General features: G+C 44.0%; 1 protein-coding gene across 2 annotated transcripts in view; it reads right to left on the bottom strand.

Annotated features, from left to right (window-relative positions):
• Window positions 1-17708, bottom strand: part of LOC137374438 (cilia- and flagella-associated protein 47-like) — a 777638-nt gene that overhangs the window by 132769 nt on the left and 627161 nt on the right. For both annotated transcript variants that reach the window (XM_068040550.1, XM_068040551.1), the window contains 2 exons: window positions 14278-14434; window positions 11782-11877 (listed from right to left, as the gene is read on the bottom strand). In XM_068040550.1, the coding sequence (XP_067896651.1) occupies window positions 11782-11877; window positions 14278-14434 (253 nt within the window). The remainder of the gene's footprint in view (window positions 1-11781; window positions 11878-14277; window positions 14435-17708) is intronic.

Below are 17708 nucleotides of genomic sequence, written 5' to 3'. Positions count from 1 at the left end.
ATTGTAATTTCTCTCTTTGATGTTATGCACTAATTTCCTCTATTCTCCAGCTATTTCCAGCACTTCCTCATTAGTCTTTCTGTCTGTGTAGGATATGTGGAACATCCTCTTATATGTCCACATCTTGAATACATTCAGCTTATCAATAGTTTCTTTATTTGTTGTCCATGTCTCCGAGGCACATAACATAGATGACAAAATGTAGCACCTCAGCAGTCTTTTCCTCAGATTCAGGGTCAGTTTCTTTGATGTTAACAAGTCCTTCATTCTGATAAAGCTAGTCTTGGCTATGTCAATTCTCCTTTGGACCTCACAGCCAGATCTCCCATCAACTCTGATAAGCTGCCCCAGGTACATAAACCTTTTCACTTGTTCCAGGACTTGTCCATTTACTTCAATTTTCACTTCCGGGGTTAGGTCCCTGCTTATCACCACTGTCTTGGTTTTCTTCACACTTGTTCTTAATCCATATTCCACACTCCTTGCATTCATTTTGTTCACAATTGCCTGTAGGGCCTCTTCTGACTCTACAATCAGTGCAGTGTCATCTCTGTATCTCAAGTTGTTAATGTTCAACCCATATTTTAACCCATATATAAGTATATTTTAAGTACACTTTAAGAATATTGAGGAAGTTAATTTAGCAATTTTAAATCTTTTTTCAGTATGTTAAAGCACATATTTTAAATATCTAAGTTTTTATGTTTAATCTTGCAGACTGTGCTTCAGGAATCTATGGACTCTAAAGGCGTACTAAGGTCTGCAAATGAAACCCAACCCGAGCCCAACAGAACCACATCTGACCCGAGCCCGACCCAGCCCGAGCCTTTTCATTTTTTCCCGCGCCCGACCCTACCCAACTACTGGAATGTTCAATTAACCTAGCTTCCGTTTTTCACTTTTTAAGCTTGTGCAGATAAGCAGCAAAAACTGTAACTGGACTTGAAAGGTTGTTTTAAAAGTATATTAAGATTGGAGCACGTACCGGAGGTGGTGATAGAGTGTGTCCAACCCAGCCCGACCTGAACCCGAATGCCGGACCCAGAAGAGCGACCTGACCCGAACCCGAACTGGACACGCCGTCGGGTCCCGTCGGGTCGGGTAGTCATGCTCTAATGGAATCTCCCTTAGGCCTGTCTGCAGATCCAGGTAAGGCTATTACACCTTTATCAGCAATGCATGAAATAACTGTGTTTCCTTCATGAAACAATAACTGAGTTGTGCTGATAACTGTAGACACAGTTCATAAGAAACATTTTAATCTAACTTCCAAGCCCACTGCCAAATGAGTCCGAGAAACAGGATTGCCCTCTTGCAATAAAATTAACACTGTCACCTGCTGACATATAGCTCTCCTCCAGACCTACAAAGGGTCCCGTTTGTAGATTATTCTCTTATTCCTTTGTGCCAGCATTCTGCAAAAGTCCCATCAGTGTGAAGAACATCACATCAAAAACAAATCTGTACTGTCTAAGACCACCATGCTTTCCCTTGGTGCATACTATTGTGTGATCTTTCAATTCTAACTTCAAACTTCTTCAACAGTGGTACGAGGATCTGAGGTGGCTACCTAATGATATGCAGCAGGAATCTAGAGGTGGTACTTTCTTTGGTTGTGGGCTATTTTCTCTGTAAGAAGAAAGCAGAATGAATTAATGCACTCTGTGTGCCATAATATGGAATGCAATCCCAGTTTCAGAAAACATTCCATAATGGAGGTGAGAATAGTTGCTGTCAATGTTATTTCAATTATGAGAGCCTTGCACTGCTTCTCTACATGTTTAACTCTGAACAATGGAACACTTGCAGAAGGAAGTGAGTATGAAGGGTATTCCATTATGTTCTGCGCATTGCTGGCAAGCAGCAGATGCAATGAGGGCAAGGCCGCTGCAACTGACAAAGATGCAGTGTATTGCTGTCATAATGGGGAGTTGCCACCATATAATGAGATCTTTTTATGTTGTCTGATGCAACATAAATGAGATGCGTGGAATCCAGCTGGTTGAAGATCTCTAACAGATTTATTACAGCTAAACTAATATATACAGTACGGAGCTGAATATTTACAGAACCTGCCTCTAAGTGTTACAGTTACAGAGTGAATCTGGCTAGTAGTCACATGACTACATCCTGGCACATAGCTCATTAGCATACTAAGATCTTAAATGGACATCACTCTTAAAGGCAATCATACAACAGCTGAAAGTTATGGCAGGCTCCTGTTGACTGTCCTGGGAAGTCAGTGAATTATTTCCAGATTTAAGTAGACATTTGGGTTTTACTGGAGATGGTAATTACTGCCAAGACCATCTCCTTTCACGGGTCTGCGTTTGTGGGATTCCTCTCCTCATGGTTAAAAGGTTTAGTCATCCTTTGCCAGATTACAGACTCTTAACACCTCAACTGAAAAGACTTCAAATTTGTAGGAGCATTGCCCTAAAGAAGAACCAGTGACTCCAACACTGATATTGGTGCCTTGATTCTTTCAACTACTAGCACAGGGCTTGAATCTCCTCCTCTCCAGAGACAGATTGCTTGTAATAGGTGCTAATAGCATGTCCTCAATGTTGGGGGTGCCCAGCACATTAATGCGAAAGATAAGACTGAAGCATTTGCAAGGTGCTAATAGCATGTCCTCAATGTTGGGGGTGCCCAGCACATTAATGCGAAAGATAAGACTGAAGCATTTGCAAGAATCTTCAGCCACAAGTGCCGAGTTGATGATCCATCTTGGCCTCCTCCTGAAGTCCCCAGCATCACAGATGCCAGTCTTCAGCCAATTCAATTCACTCCACATGATATCAAGAAATGACTGAAGGCACTGGATACTGCAAACGCTATGGGCCCTGACAATTTTCTGGCAATAGTACTGAAGACCTCTGCTCCAGGACTTGCTGTGCCCCTAGCCAAGCTGTTCCAGTACAGCTACAACACTGGTACCTACCCAGCAATGTGGAAAATTGCCTAGATATGCCCTGTACACAAAAATCAGGACGTCCAACCCAGCCAATCATCACCCCATCACTGTCAATTATCAGTAAAGAGATGGAAGGTGTCACCGACAGTCCTATTAAGCGGCACTTGCTTAGCAATAACCTGCTCAGTGATGCTGTGTTTGGGTTCCACCAGGGCCACTCAGCTCCTGACCTCATTACAGCCTTGGTTCAAACATAGACAAAAGAGCTGAACTCAAGGGGTGAGGTGAGAGTGACTGCCCTTGACATTAAGGCAGTATTTGACCGAGTATGGCATCAAGAAGCCCCAGCAAAACTAAAGTCAATGGGAATCAGGGGGGAAACCCTCCACTGGTTAAAGTCATACCTAGCGTAAAGGAAGCTAGTTGTGGTTGTTGGAGATCAATCATCTCAGCTCCAGGTGATCACAGCAGGAATTCCTCAAGGTAGTGTCCTAGGCCCAACTATCTTTAGCTGCTTCATCAATGACCTTCCCTCCAGCATAAGGTCAGAAGTGGGGATGTTGTCTGATGATTGCACAATGTTCAACACCTCAGATACTGAAGCAGTCCGTGTAGAAATGCAGCAAGACCTGGAAAACATCCAGGCTTGGGCTGATAAGTGGCTAGTAACATTCGCACCACACAAGTGCCAGGCAATGAACATCTCCAACAAGGGAGAATCTGACCATCTCCCCTTGACATTCAATGGCATTAATATAGTTGAATCCCCACTATCAACATCCTGGGGGGTTACCATTCACAAGAAACTAAATTGGAGTAGCCGCATAAATACAGTGGCTATAAGAGCAGGAGAGAGGCTAGGAATCCTGACCTCCTGATTCCCCAAATCCTGTCCACCATCTACAAGGCACAAGTCAGGAGTGTGATGGAATACTCTCCACTTGCCTGGATGAGTGCAGTTCCAACAACACTCAAGAAGCTCAACACCATCCAGGACAAATCCACCCGCTTGATTGGCATCCACAAACATTCACGCCCTTCACCACCGATGCACAGTGGCAGCAGTGTGTACCATATACAAGATGCACAGCAGTAACGCACCAAGGCTTCTTAGACAGCACCTTCCAAACCCGCAACCTCTACCAACTAGAAGGACCAAGGGCAACAAATACATGGGAACACCACCACCCGCAAGTTCACCTCCAAGTCACACACCATCCTGACTTGGAACTATATCGCCGTTCCTTCACTGTCGCTGGGTCAAAATCCTGGAACTCCCTAACAACACTGTGCATGTACCTACCTCACATGGACTGCAGCGGTTCAAGAAGGCAGCTCACCACCACCTTCTCAAAGGCAATTAGGGATGGGCAATAAATGCTGGCCTAGCCAGCGATGCCCACATACCATGAATGAACAAAAAAAAAAGTTCTGCATGTCCGCTGAGAATATGCAATGATAATGAAGGTGCACTGAAGAAAATTGGGCTGCTCTTAATAGTTATATAGGTGAACAGCGTTTCCACCACAAAGGAAAATCTAGTCCAAAAATATCAAAAATAGTGTTCAAATGACCTGCAAAGCTTGTTTTTTTTTCTTTCTAGTTTCTCACTGATATCCTATTTAAGTCTCCAAATACCCATTTGTGAGAAGAATAAATACGGAAACAATTATGCTATTCACATATTTTTGTTGGCATTATTTAATTCATATGTATGCAGGCAATATTTTGTCAAGGTTATATTATAGCTATATAGTATCACTTTTTTCTTGTTTATTTTCTCAGTGTCCCTCTGCTTCGTTTGTTTCTATTTCACTCATTCTTTGTACTATTTCCCCTCACTTTCAGAATATCCAAGTCCAATCTCCAATTCTGCACAATTCTTTCAGAAGAAAAAAAATGTCAAGATCACAAGATAAGTACATGTGAGGAAACCAAACAGCCCATCTCAGATCGTCAATCCAGAAAGAACCTACACTCTCACACCACAGCATCCAACTGTTTCTGAAATTACCATACTCATAGATTCAATGGCATTCCATGTAAAACAGAAATTTTGAATATGAAACATTAATTTGCCATTCTTTATGAAAATACAAAACTGACAGGCAGGAAAAGGCCAGTTGATCCATTGAGCCTGCCCCACAGTATGATGGCTAACACTTCTTCCCTCCCCAACCTCCCCCGCCCTACTTCATACTCCACAGCTATGTAAAAAGATCCAGGCCAATAAGGGAAAAAATAATCTGTAAATTTCCTCTCTGATCCTCTCAGATGATCAAAACCAGTCCAGGCTGAACCTGTGCCTTTTTGGCATTTAGACTTTATAATTATTCCAGCACACCCTGGACTCCTATCCTCCACCTCCATAAACTTAAAGTCATCCAAAACTCTGTTGCCCATATCCTAACCCACACCAAGGGCTGAATTTTATTAGCACCCCAGCACCTGCTTCCTGACAGCTGCCAAATAGATACTTACCTCACTATTGAAGAGTGGGGCTGCTGTCAATCTGGCAGCAAAGCAGAAAGTGCTGGGAAAACATGTGCTAGAATAACCTTGCAGCCAGAAGTTAGAGCAGTTACACTGTGGAATCACCTTTACATTTAAAGGACCAGACCAAAAACTGAGGATGCCAGAGGGGTGCTGTAGGGTGGCCCCACAGTTCAGCGGTGCCTCCCTTCTCCTACAGGCTGAGTGGACAAGACCATCCCTAGCGATGGTAAGAAAAGGCCCTCCTACCTGACCAAGGCAGCCTGGCTGGACATGGCAGGAGAAGTGAGTAGCCGTGAGGCCATCTGGCGTCAAAGGCTCTAAAGCCAGAAGAGGATGATCGATCATTCCCTCAGCCAGCTGGGGCCCTCCAGGCTTCGTGCGCACAGAGGATGACAGCCAAAGTTATCCACAGCCAAAGGGCAATCAGATCAGCAGCCTTCCTCCAGTCAGGCTGCTAGCGCAGAGGTTGCACTGAGAAGGTGCACTCACAAGCATTTAAAGAGAACACACTCACACAAATGGGAATGCACAGGTGTCACAGCAATGGAAATACATCTTTCACTAAATGTTCTTCACCAACATGTGTGTCCTTTTCTCTGTGTGAATGATGTGTGCCAGCATGTAGCACCAATGTCACATTAGTTTGCAACATTGGCCCTTCAGGAAAGCCAAAGTATGCAACAACATCATTGCCATGCCACCATTACTCATGAGCATCTCCATGGATGCAGTGACATGGACATTGGCTCAGTCAGCTGCTGCGTCTAATGGTTTGCACAGAGATGCTGCAGATGTGGACTGGTGCACAGCAGGTGAGCAAGGGTGCAGAACTCATGTTGGTTCCTATGGAGCAGAGAGCCTTTATCTGATAAGCCACAGCCATACATCCCTAGCTCGCTGCTAGCCCTGCATGCGGAGCCTGGGTGCCATCTGCCCTCCCATGCGACTTTCCTGTTGTAGGCCTTCAGCGTCCTCATAGTCCGAGGAGGAATCCTGTTGACGTCTCTCCTCATCATGCCAGGCCTGCCCCCTATTGGGTATGTAGTTGTGCAGAGCACAGCGAGCAGCAAAGAAAGGAACTGGCCTTTTCGTCCTGTAATACAGGGCATCACCCTATCCATCCAGGCATTGGAAGTGCATTTTCAGCATGCCGATCATCTGCTCAATGGTGGCTCTTGTAGCTCAGTGGCTGGCGTTGTATCTCTCCTCTGCAGCAGTGATGGAGTTTCTCACTGGTGTCAGCAGTTATGTCTGTAAGGGATAGCCCTTATCTCCAAGAAGCCACCCCTCCACGTGAGCCAGTTCAGTGAACAGTTGGATCTGGCGCAGGACCCAGGTGTCATGGCAGCTGCCTGAGAAGCTGGCACAGATCTGCATGAAGCATCTCCGGTGATCACATACCAGCTGCACCTAATTTGAGAGGATTCCTTTAATGGTGACGTCTGCAGGTGGCAGCTTGGCAGGAGGCCTGATGGTCACATGGGTGCAGCCTATGAACCCTATAACCTATGGTTCTTCGGCAATGGTACCAAAACCGGTGGGCCTCTGGGGCGGACCTACTCACTGACCCTCTGGTGCAGGACATCGGTGACCTCGCTGATGCAGGGGTGCATTGCTGACTTTGTGACCCCACAAAAGTCTCCGGTGGGCCCCTGACATGCTGCATAGGCGTCAAGCTTAAGAGCCGCTGCCACTATGAAGACCGCAGGCATAGGATGTCCATCGAAGCAATTGGGGCTGCAGGTCATTGTTCAGCAGGGCACAGCGACATGTCACCAGCCTCTCTAGTGGTGCGAGACCCCTTGGGGATGAGCGACCACAATATGATAGAATTCTTCATCAAGATGGAGAGTGATGTAGTTGAGACTAGGGTCTGAGAATAGCGTCCCCCCCTTTACTAGGGACTAGTAAAGGAAACTATGAAGGTATGAGGCATGAGTTGGCTATGATGGATTGGGAAATGTTACTTAAAAGAATGATGGTGGATAGTCAATGGTAAACATTTAAAGAGAGCATGGATGAACTGCAACAATTGTTTATCCCTGCCTGGTGCAAAGGTAAAATGGGAAAGGTAGCCAAACCATGGCTTACAAGGGAAATTAGAAACAGCATTAGATCCAAGGAAGAGGCATATAAATTCTCCAGAAAAAAACAACAGACCTGAGGATTGGGAGCAGTTTAGAATTCAGCAAAGGAGGACCAGGGGATTGATTAAGAAGGGGAAAATAGAGTACGAGAGCAAGCTTGCGGGGAACATAAAAACTGACTGTAAATGTTTCTATAGGTATGTGAAGAGAAAAAGATTGGTGAAGACAAATGTAAGTCCCATACAGTCAGAAACAGGGGAATTTATTATGGGGAACAAAGAAATGGCTGACCAATTAAATGCATACTTTGATAAAAGCAAAATACTGCGGATGCTGGAAATCTGAAACAAAAACAAGAAATGCTGGATTCACTCAGCAGGTCTGGCAGCATCTGTGGAAAGAGAAGCAGAGTTAACGTTTCGGGTCACTGACCCGAAACGTTAACTCTGCTTCTCTTTCCACAGATGCTGCCAGACCTGCTGAGTGAATCCAGCATTTCTTGTTTTTGTTGTAAATGCATACTTTGGTTCTGTCTTCACAAAGGAGGGTACAAATATCATACCAGAAATGTTGGGGAACACAGGGCTTAGTGAGAGAGAGGAACTGAAGGAAATCAGTATTAGTAGAAAAATGGTGTTGGGAAAATTGATGGGATTGAAGGCCGATAAATCCGCAGGACCTGATGGTATGCATCCCAGAGTACTTAAGGAAGTGGCCCTCGAAATAGTGGATGCATTGGTGGTCATCTTCCAAGATTCTATCGACTCTGGAACAGTTCCTACAGATTGGAGGGTAGCTAATGTTACCCCACTATTTAAAAAGGGAGGTAGAGAGAAAGCAGGGAATTATAAACCAGTCAGCCTGATGTTGGTAGTGGTGAAAATTTTAGAGACAATTATCAAAGATTTTATAGCAGAGCACTTGGAGAACAGTGGTAGAATCGGGCAGAGTCAGCATGGATTTAAGAAAGGGAAATCATGCTTGACAAATCTACAAGAATTCTTCAAAGATGTAACTAGTTGAGTTGATGAGGGGGAGCCAGTGGATGTGGTTTATTTGGACTTTTAGATGGCTTTCGACAAAGTCCCACATAAGAGATTAGCGTGTAAAATTAAAGCGCATGGGGTTGGGGGTAGTGTATTGCGATGGATAGAAAATTGGTTGGCGGACAGGAAACAAAGAGTAGGGATAAATGGGTCTTTTTCCGAATGGCAGGCAGTGACTAGTGGGGTACTGCAGGGATTGGTGCTAGGACCCCAGCTATTCTCAATATATATTAATGATTTAGATGAGGGAACTATATGTAATATCTCCAAATTTGCAGATGACCCAAAACTGGGTGGGAGGGTGAGTTGTGAGGAGGATGCAGAGAGGCTTCAGGGTGATTTGGACACATTGAGTGAGTGGGCAAATGCATGGCAGATGCAGTATAATGTGGATAAATGTGAGGTTATCCACCTTGGTAGCAAAAACAGGAAGGCAGATTATTATCTGAATGGCTATAAACTGAGAGAGGGGAATATGCAGCGAGACCTGGGAGTTCTCGTATACCAATCGCTGAAGGTAAGCATGCAGGTGCAACAGGTGGTAAAAAAGGCAAATGGTATGTTGGCCTTCATAGCAAGAGGATTCGAGTACAGGAGCAGGGATGTATTGCTGCAATTATACAGGGCCTTGGTGAGGACACACCTGGAATATTGTGTGCAGTTTTGGTCTCCTTATCTGAGGAAGGATGTTCTTGCTATAGAGGGAGTGCAGCCAAGATTTACCAGACTGATTCCTGGGATGGCGAGACTGACGTATGAGGCGAGATTGAGTCGGTTAGGATTATATTCGCTAGAGTTCAGAAGAGTGAGGGGGGATCTCAGAAACATATAAAATTCTAACTGGACTTGACAGGGTAGATGCAGGAAGGATTTTCCCAATGGTGAGAGAGTCCAGAACCAGGGGTCATAGTCTAAGGATACGGCATAAACATTTCAGGACTGAAATGAGGAGAAATTTCTTCACCCAGAGAGTGGTGAGCCTGTGGAATTCACTACCACAGAATGCAGTTGAGGCCAAAACATTGTATGTGTTCAAGAAGGCGTTAGATATAGTTCTTGGGTCTAAAGGTATCAAAGGGTATGGGGCGAAAGCAGGAACAGGTTACTGAGTTGGATGATCAGCCATGATCATAATGAATGGCGGAGTAGGCTCGAAGTGCCGAATGGCCTACTCCTGCTCCTATTTTCTATGTTTCTACGTTTCTCTACATGCACAGTCGTCTCTGACATTGGTGCTCTGACATCCGCTGGCATGTCATGTGAGGCCTGTAGATGCGCAGTGACCTATAATGGTGAGCTCCCTTTGGGGGCTGCTGCTCATAACCGGGGGCCTCTATGTGGACTGCACCTGCCTGTTGATTTTGCCTCCAGCGCATATGGATCCTCAGGAGAAGCGGATCACACAATCTAGGATGAGACATACCCATTTCCATGTGATAAATAAAGTTGTTTCCTTCACTTAATTGCAGGCTCCTAACAGGGCAGGCAGTTTTGTTGACGGGTACATCAAGTGCTTCCATGGATCACCTATGTGACATGGCATGGCATCGTCCATCTTTTCTCATATTAAGAGTGGCACAGCATGACCACATGAAGATTCTACCAGCTGCATCAATTGCCCCCACCAGCCAGGTAACCATACACTCCTGCTGGTTCTGGCATCCTCCCCACACACTGGGTAACTAGAGTGCCATTGCTCCTTCACACACACAAACGTACAATGGCGCAGTGCAGACATCATTCACGGAGGGAGGATATGCAATACCTCCCTTCATGCCTACAGAGCTTTGCCTCCAGTAGACCCACCTCCCTTCAAGTATGCAGAATTCAGATCCCTGTATATCTGGACTTACCCTCACTGTGAGCAAGTACTCCTGCTTCCGATGTCCCGTCGGCTTCTCAGTTTCGTGAACGGGATGGCACGTGATGGGCGCCCGTTCAATGTAAAATGCGGAAGTGTGGATCAAGAGATGGTGAGATGCATAATCAGGAGGGGTAAGTAGTCTTTTACATATTATAATTGGGCTGCCGCCGCACTGAGGTCCCGCCGCCACTGGTAGTATGTGGCAGGGCCTTCTCGGTGTCGTGAGTCGAGGCAGGCATCTCCCGCAAGTATTTTATGGGCCTCCCCATCACGATCCACGGCACAAAATGGCTGGTAAAATCCAGCCCCAAGTTCCATTCACCCATTTACCAGTGTGCTCGCTGACCCAGTTAAGCAATGCCTTACTATTTAATATTCTCATCCTTGTTTTCAAATCCCTCCATGATCTTGCCCCCTTCCTATCTCTCTAACCTCCTCCAGCCCTAGAACCCTCCGAAATAGCTCTGCTTTTCCAATTTCAACCTTTTGAACAGTCCCAATTTTTATTTTTCCACCATTGGCGGCTGTGCGATTTAGCTGCCGAGACCTTAAGCTCTGGAATTCCCTGCCTAAACCTCCCTACCCCTCTTTCCCCCTTTAAGACATTTCTTAAAACCTACCTCTTTGACCAAGCTTTTTGTCATCTACCCTAATATGTCCTAGTGTGGTTCAGTGTCAAATTCTGTTTGATAACGCTCCTATGAAGTGCATTTGGGTGTTTTACTATGTTAAAATGTACTATATAAATCAAAGTTACTACTGTTCTGTTGTATTTGTTAATGCTATTATACAAGATCACACCTTTTGGAAAGAATCTTGGTAGTCATTTTAAAAGTTCAATGGCCAATCAAAATCCTGTAGAAGTGAATACTTCTGCAAAATCAAGCCACATTTAGTTTGTGGTTTACATAGAAATTGGTATCAAGTCTTGTCTCGCCTTGGAAAAATAGAAATGCAATGTACAGTCGTCATGTAATATGAATGTTACTGTATGTACTCCAGTTTATAGGAGGCTTTGAGAAGTATAACAATTACACCACCAATAACATTAATTATTACCAAAACCTGCACTCAATAATACAAATAAATAACACTGACAATGGCGCAGATGCAATAAAAAGCTAAAGACTCATAAGTATTTTAAAATGACGAAATTAGCAGAATGGTTGGTTCTGTGACTTTTGAGTCATGCTGCAGAGCATATAGTTTTTCAACATGACGGGCAGATATTTAACATTTTTACTGAAGTGATGATACTCAATAAAAGGCATACAATTAAATAATCATTTCAGATGCCGTGCATGAAACATGTGCAAGATTATAAAATCGTCATACTGCACTCTGTTGTTAGAAGACTTGGCAAATCATTACCTTGATTTTGTTTCAGTGGAATACAGAAAACAGGCTCTTTGTTAGTGCATTGCAGCAGGTCTGAAGGATTGTGATGGTGCTTCACCTGTTCATTATCTGAACAAATGAAGATTACAAGATTAAAAAGCTTTTTCAATTCACTACATCAAAGGAAAGATTCAATGACACTAATGCATTTTCTTCTATCATATCACATCAAAATGAGTTGTAAATTAGCATATGGTGGTACATTTTACAATGAAAGTGATAATTCCAGACAGATCACTTTATTTAGAAAGAAAGGGCGGCACAGTGGCGCAGTGGTTAGCACCGCAGCCTCACAGCTCCAGGGACCCGGCTTCGATTCCGGGTACTGCCTGTGTGGAGTTTGCAAGTTCTCCCTGTGTCTGCGTGGGTTTTCTCCGGGTGCTCCGGTTTCCTCCCACAAGCCAAAAGACTTGCAGGTTGATAGGTTAATTGGCCATGATAAATTGTCACTAGTATAGGTAGGTGGTAGGGAAATATAGGGACAGGTGGGGATGTTTGGTTGGAATATGGGATTAGTGTAGGATTAGTATAAATGGGTGGTTGATGTTCGGCACAGACTCGGTGGGCCGAAGGGCCTGTTTCAGTGCTGTATCTCTAATCTAATCTAATCTAAACAGTTATGCTACAATCTTCCAAAGATTTAATATGCAAAGATGCGTAATTTTTGCTTCAACTGAAGATATTTGCACAATGCATATTTCATCAATTGAATGGGAACATAGCATTCCTGCAATATTGTCAGGTATAAGCAGAATGGTTATTTTTCGACCGTATTTCTGTACAACGACTCTTTAGTGTTTCTAGATTAACATAATGTTTTTCTTTATGTACTTAGCTTTGAAATTAGATATGAAATAACAATACACTTAACCAAAATAATTTTAATAGTATTTTTATTCTGTGACCTTGCCAAACTAAAGAGAAATAAAAGAGAGGGAACGTTTTGAATATCTTGGGCTTAATTTTAAGAGGCATCTAGCATCGGGGGTTGTGGCGTGAGGGCCTGGAAAATTCTTCCGGTAGAGGCCCGCCCTGACCCCCGACGGCGAGAAGGCCACGCTGCATTTTCCCGCCGGGGCCATGCCGCTGGCGGGGTCTTCATATTAAGATTATAATTGCGTTTAAATCATTCAAATGAACTTACCTTACCCTGGAGACCATCCCGTGCCAATATTCTGGCCACTGGCTGGAACTCCCATTTGGAGTTGCGAGGCGTGACACTGGTGAGGAGGGGGTAGTATTGAAATTATCAGGGCGGGACCCTAGAACAGGCATTGGTAGGGGTGGGGGGTGTTGAAAGGGCCTCTAGCTTTTATTAAAATTTTAAAATCACATTTATACAAATATTCCTTTAAAAATTAAAATTTCCTCTAAGGGCTTGAAGCCCTTTAAAAATGGTGTTGGCGCCAGACACCGTTTCCAGGGATGGAGCAGCTGCCCTCTCTACATCATCGGGGGCGGCCACTCCGCCCCTTCCATTTAAATGAGCCCCGCGCAAAATATCATGGGAGCTTAGCAACAGTGCATCCGCATGGGAAGACTGCTGATATCGGAGTGGCCACCGCGAATGATGGCTAGCTCATAAATTTCAGACGCTTATATTCTTATTCAACAATATAAATAATTTCTAGTTCATCGATTTCCTTAGTTTTTCCAAGGATTGCTTCCAGCTGTTAACCACATTTACTCTAGGAAATACTAGCAAAAATCCAAATATACTGCTTTGGTATTTGGAGAAATGGATATGAAGCAGAGTTCGTTTGGTTTAAAATTATTTATTACAGTAGATTCAGAATGAAAATGTATTCAATCTTCTGTGTAATTTTGAGTACATAGCTCTTTCCAAGGCTTTTGAAGTTTTCTATTACTGTTATCACAAAAAACTTCCACATTAAAATACAGTATTTATTTCATCTGAAGTCATTGACTTCTTGCTAGAGGAAGGTTCCATGGGCACCATCTACCTTCCAGTATCTCATAAGTAGACTTTATTCAATTAGAACAATGAGTTTCAGCAGTTTTAGCACCTCAATCAAACCCATTCCTGTCCTCACAAAATGCTTCAAAGGTGAACTTTCAAAAGTAATTATTGGAAAGAAATCAATGCTAAGAACCTTGGGATGATTTACCCCTCCCTAAACTAGAAATGGTGTGGCAAACTGTAATGCCATTCCTAATGCCCTAGCTAAAGTCAACTAGCTCAACACAGGTAGTGGATTGAACCTGTAATTATTCTGGTATGAATTGCTCAGTTACTTACTGGTTAAGATCGCTAATCTATCAGGGCAAGCCAATTAAAGCATTTAAGAGTATGAAACATCCAATATTTAACACTAGCAAGTTTTGCTAACTAGCATGTTTTTAAAATTTGCTCAGCTACTGAGTTTTAGACTCTATCATAAAGTTACTTCAACACTAATGAACATTCAAGCAGATAAATTAAACAATGCTCTGAACTGAGGCCATTACCTGTCAGCACCACATCCACCAGAAGAAACTCATTAGTGGGGTTCTCAAAGGGCACAATAACTGAGGCATGAGAGTTGACAGACGCACTGATACTAACAGGGTCCATTTGCCGCGGAAGCAAGCCTACTCCTGACAGATGAAATGTCCACTCTTTCAACTGTTGAAAGAATGGAAGGTGGTTAGCTATATGAGAAATCTACAAAAACTTCTCTGAGCAATAACAGTTCATTCATTTTCAACTTGCAAAACATTTGTAATTATTGATTATTGATATTCAATAAACAATGATGCAGATTGGAAGCTACAAATTTACTCTTCCTTTTTTAAATGAGGGATGTTAGCAATTGGTTGGTGAAATAATAATTGATCTTTGCATCCAATAGAGAACTAAGTCAGCTTTTGTTTTCTCTTATTAAAATTAAAAATTATGTATGATATTAAGTTAAGGATTCAAGTTAAAAGTTCTGATGAAGTGTACAAAAGGTGCTACAATTTGTTTCTTGTTTTTCTAGACTTTACTGTGTGGTAGAATCACCCAGAAAAGGCACAGAGGGAGCAAAATTCTTAAATGCATTCAGGAGACCTTTTTTAGCCAGTATGTAGCAAGCCCAATGAGAGAGGGCATGGTTCTGAACTTAGTTTTAGGGAATGAAGCTGAGCAGGTGGAAGGGGTATCAGCTGGAGAGTACTTTGGTGGAAGTTAGATGTAGGGTAGTCATTTCAAAGGACAAAAATAGACTAGGAATAAAAGTTCTCAATAGGGGAATGTGATTTAGGTGAAGTGGACTGGAAACAGCTACTTGAAGGTAAATCAGTGCCAGATCAGTGGGAGGCATTCAAGGAAGAGATAGTGATGGTTCAGAGCAAGCATGTTCCCTTAAAGAAAAAGGGTGGGACTAACAAATCCAGAGCCCCCTCGATGTCAAGGGGCTTAAAGGAGAGGATAAAGAAAAAAAGGGAAGCTTATGACAAATACTGCAGGCTGGATACTGCAGAAAACCTGAAGTTTAAAAAGTGTAGGGGTGAAATTAAGAAGGAAATTAAGAAAGAAAAGTGAGGGCATGAAAAAATATTGGCAAGTAAAATCAAGGAAAATCTAAAGATGTTTTTTACATAAATAAATAATGATAACTAAAGAAAGAGTAGGTCCTATTAAGGACCATAAGGGTAACCTGTGTATGGAGATGGAGGACATTGGTATGGTTCCTAATGAATACTTTGGATCTGTTTCACAAAAGAGAGGGATGATACAGGCATTGCAGTCAGGGAGGAGGAGTGTGAAATATTCAATGACATTAACATAATGGGCTGCATTTTAAGACTCCTCCACCAAAATAGGCAAATTTTGTAAAAATAAATGCAGCACGCATACACAGAGATGACGTCGTGGAGCCGCCGCGATTTCAAACGCAACGGCTCATGTCCAAAGCCAAAGCACTCGTCCCCAGCGATGACGTGGAGAGGGTGGGTGAGCAGTCGCCGGCAGCGGTGTCTCGCGCCAATGCGCAGGTGCCAACGCCATTTTTAAAGGGCTTACAACCCTCAATGTACATTTAGTTTAGGCAGGCATCAAGATCGGCGCAGGCTTGGAGGGCTGAATGGTCTGTTCCTGTGCTGTACTGTTCTTTGTTCTTTGATGATGAAACTGATCATAATGCTTTTCCCAACAGGTGAAACCCAGCATGTGCCAGGAAGCGTTAGCATTGCCCGACCATCCACCTCTGAGGTAGAGGAGGGCGCCTCAGAGGGTGCACTGTCACATCATCGCGACACACCAAGTCCCACAGCAGATACTGACACTTCGGTTGGGATGACTGTGTCTGGGGAATCAATGTCACATACTGGTGTGAGCACAGCACAGTTGCCGGGCCAGACACCGGAGGCAGAATCGGCCGATGCATCACACACTCGGAGGAGAGTGGGATGCCAGGCCAGTGCAGATCCGCAAGCTGATGACATGCCTCAGAGATCATCCTTTCGTCGGGCGATGTTGCAGGTACAGAATGCGGTCCATGGAAATCTGGCGGAGTTGCCTGAGACGTTGCGCGCTATGACTCATACTCTGGAGGCATCCATCCAAAGTATGAGTTCAGCAATCTCACCGGTATTTGAACATCTGGCTTCCTCCGTTGATAGACTGACGGCTGCAGTGGAGGGACCAGTTCTTCAAGCAATTCGGGACCTCAGAACGACTGTGGCCTCCCTGGACCAGAGCATCAGAGAGCATAATCTGATGCGACTGCACCAGGTTGCTCTGATGTTACCATTGAGGACCACCAGAGCCTCACAAGGGCATAGGGGCAGCAGATCACATATGGGAGCTCCTCTCACGGCGCTTCTGATGCATCCTGCAGCTCCTTGCTCCCTCCGCCAGGGACATGTGAACCGTTAAATCCCGGGGTGATAGAGGGTGCTCATGATATTTGTCATGAGAACACTGAGATGCCAGGGCCCTCACGGCCATGAGCATGCAGAGGACATCTGCCCAAGTCATCAAAAGCAGGGCGGCAACAAGATCAGCCACCTGCCTCTGGTTAGTCTGGTGGCAAGGGATCATGCACACGAATGAGCACGCGTAAACAGATTAAGAAAACACTTTAATTAATTTCACTACTGGTGCATTGGGTGGCTTGAAGTACATTTATTTGATTTGTAAAACAATAGTGTTTGATTAAATTGGAGATTTTATCATTGGACATGTCATTCCTGAAGTCAGATATTACATAGTTAGTCAGCTCAAGTTGTCTCAAATGTGAGGCCACACACTTGGGTCACGTCTCTCATGATGTGATGGATTGGTTATTCGCTTTGTCTCACCCCCTAAAGGTTAGAGATTTTGCACTGACAGATCCTCACAATGATTAATGTCATAAATCAGATTGAAATGTGTGAAGGTTTATATCATTTCAACTGAAATGCGTTCCAATAGAGATTCTCTTGTTTCTCTATCAGTTAGAGCCAAATTACATTCAGCTTCCTCTCCATGATTATCATTAGATGGATGCCCATCTTCCTCATCAGAAATGTCATCATCATCTGATGACACATCGCGTTGACATTAATCATCCTCTAGGGCATCTCCATGTTCAATTGCCAGGTTATGCAAGGCACAGCAGATGACAATGATTCTGGAAACCCTCAATGGTGCGTACTGCAGTGATCCACCAGAGTGGTCAAGACACCTAAATCTCATCTTTAGGAGGCCTATAGTTTGCTCGATTGTCACTCTGGTGGCCGCATGGCTCCCGTTGTATTGTTCTTCCACCTCACCCCTTGGGTTCCTCACTGGTGTCATGAGTCATGTCTTCAGAGGATAACCCCTGTCGCCAAGTATCCATCCCTCCATTCTGTGTGGAGGACTGAAAATTGCAGGCACCTGTGAGTTGTGGAGAATGAAAGAATCATGACAACTACCAGGGTAACGTGCACAC

Source organism: Heterodontus francisci, chromosome 10 (genome assembly GCF_036365525.1).
Source record: "Heterodontus francisci isolate sHetFra1 chromosome 10, sHetFra1.hap1, whole genome shotgun sequence".
NCBI lineage: Eukaryota > Metazoa > Chordata > Chondrichthyes > Heterodontiformes > Heterodontidae > Heterodontus > Heterodontus francisci.
Note: the sequence above shows the minus strand (reverse complement) of the source record. Positions and strands in the feature narration are given on the sequence as shown.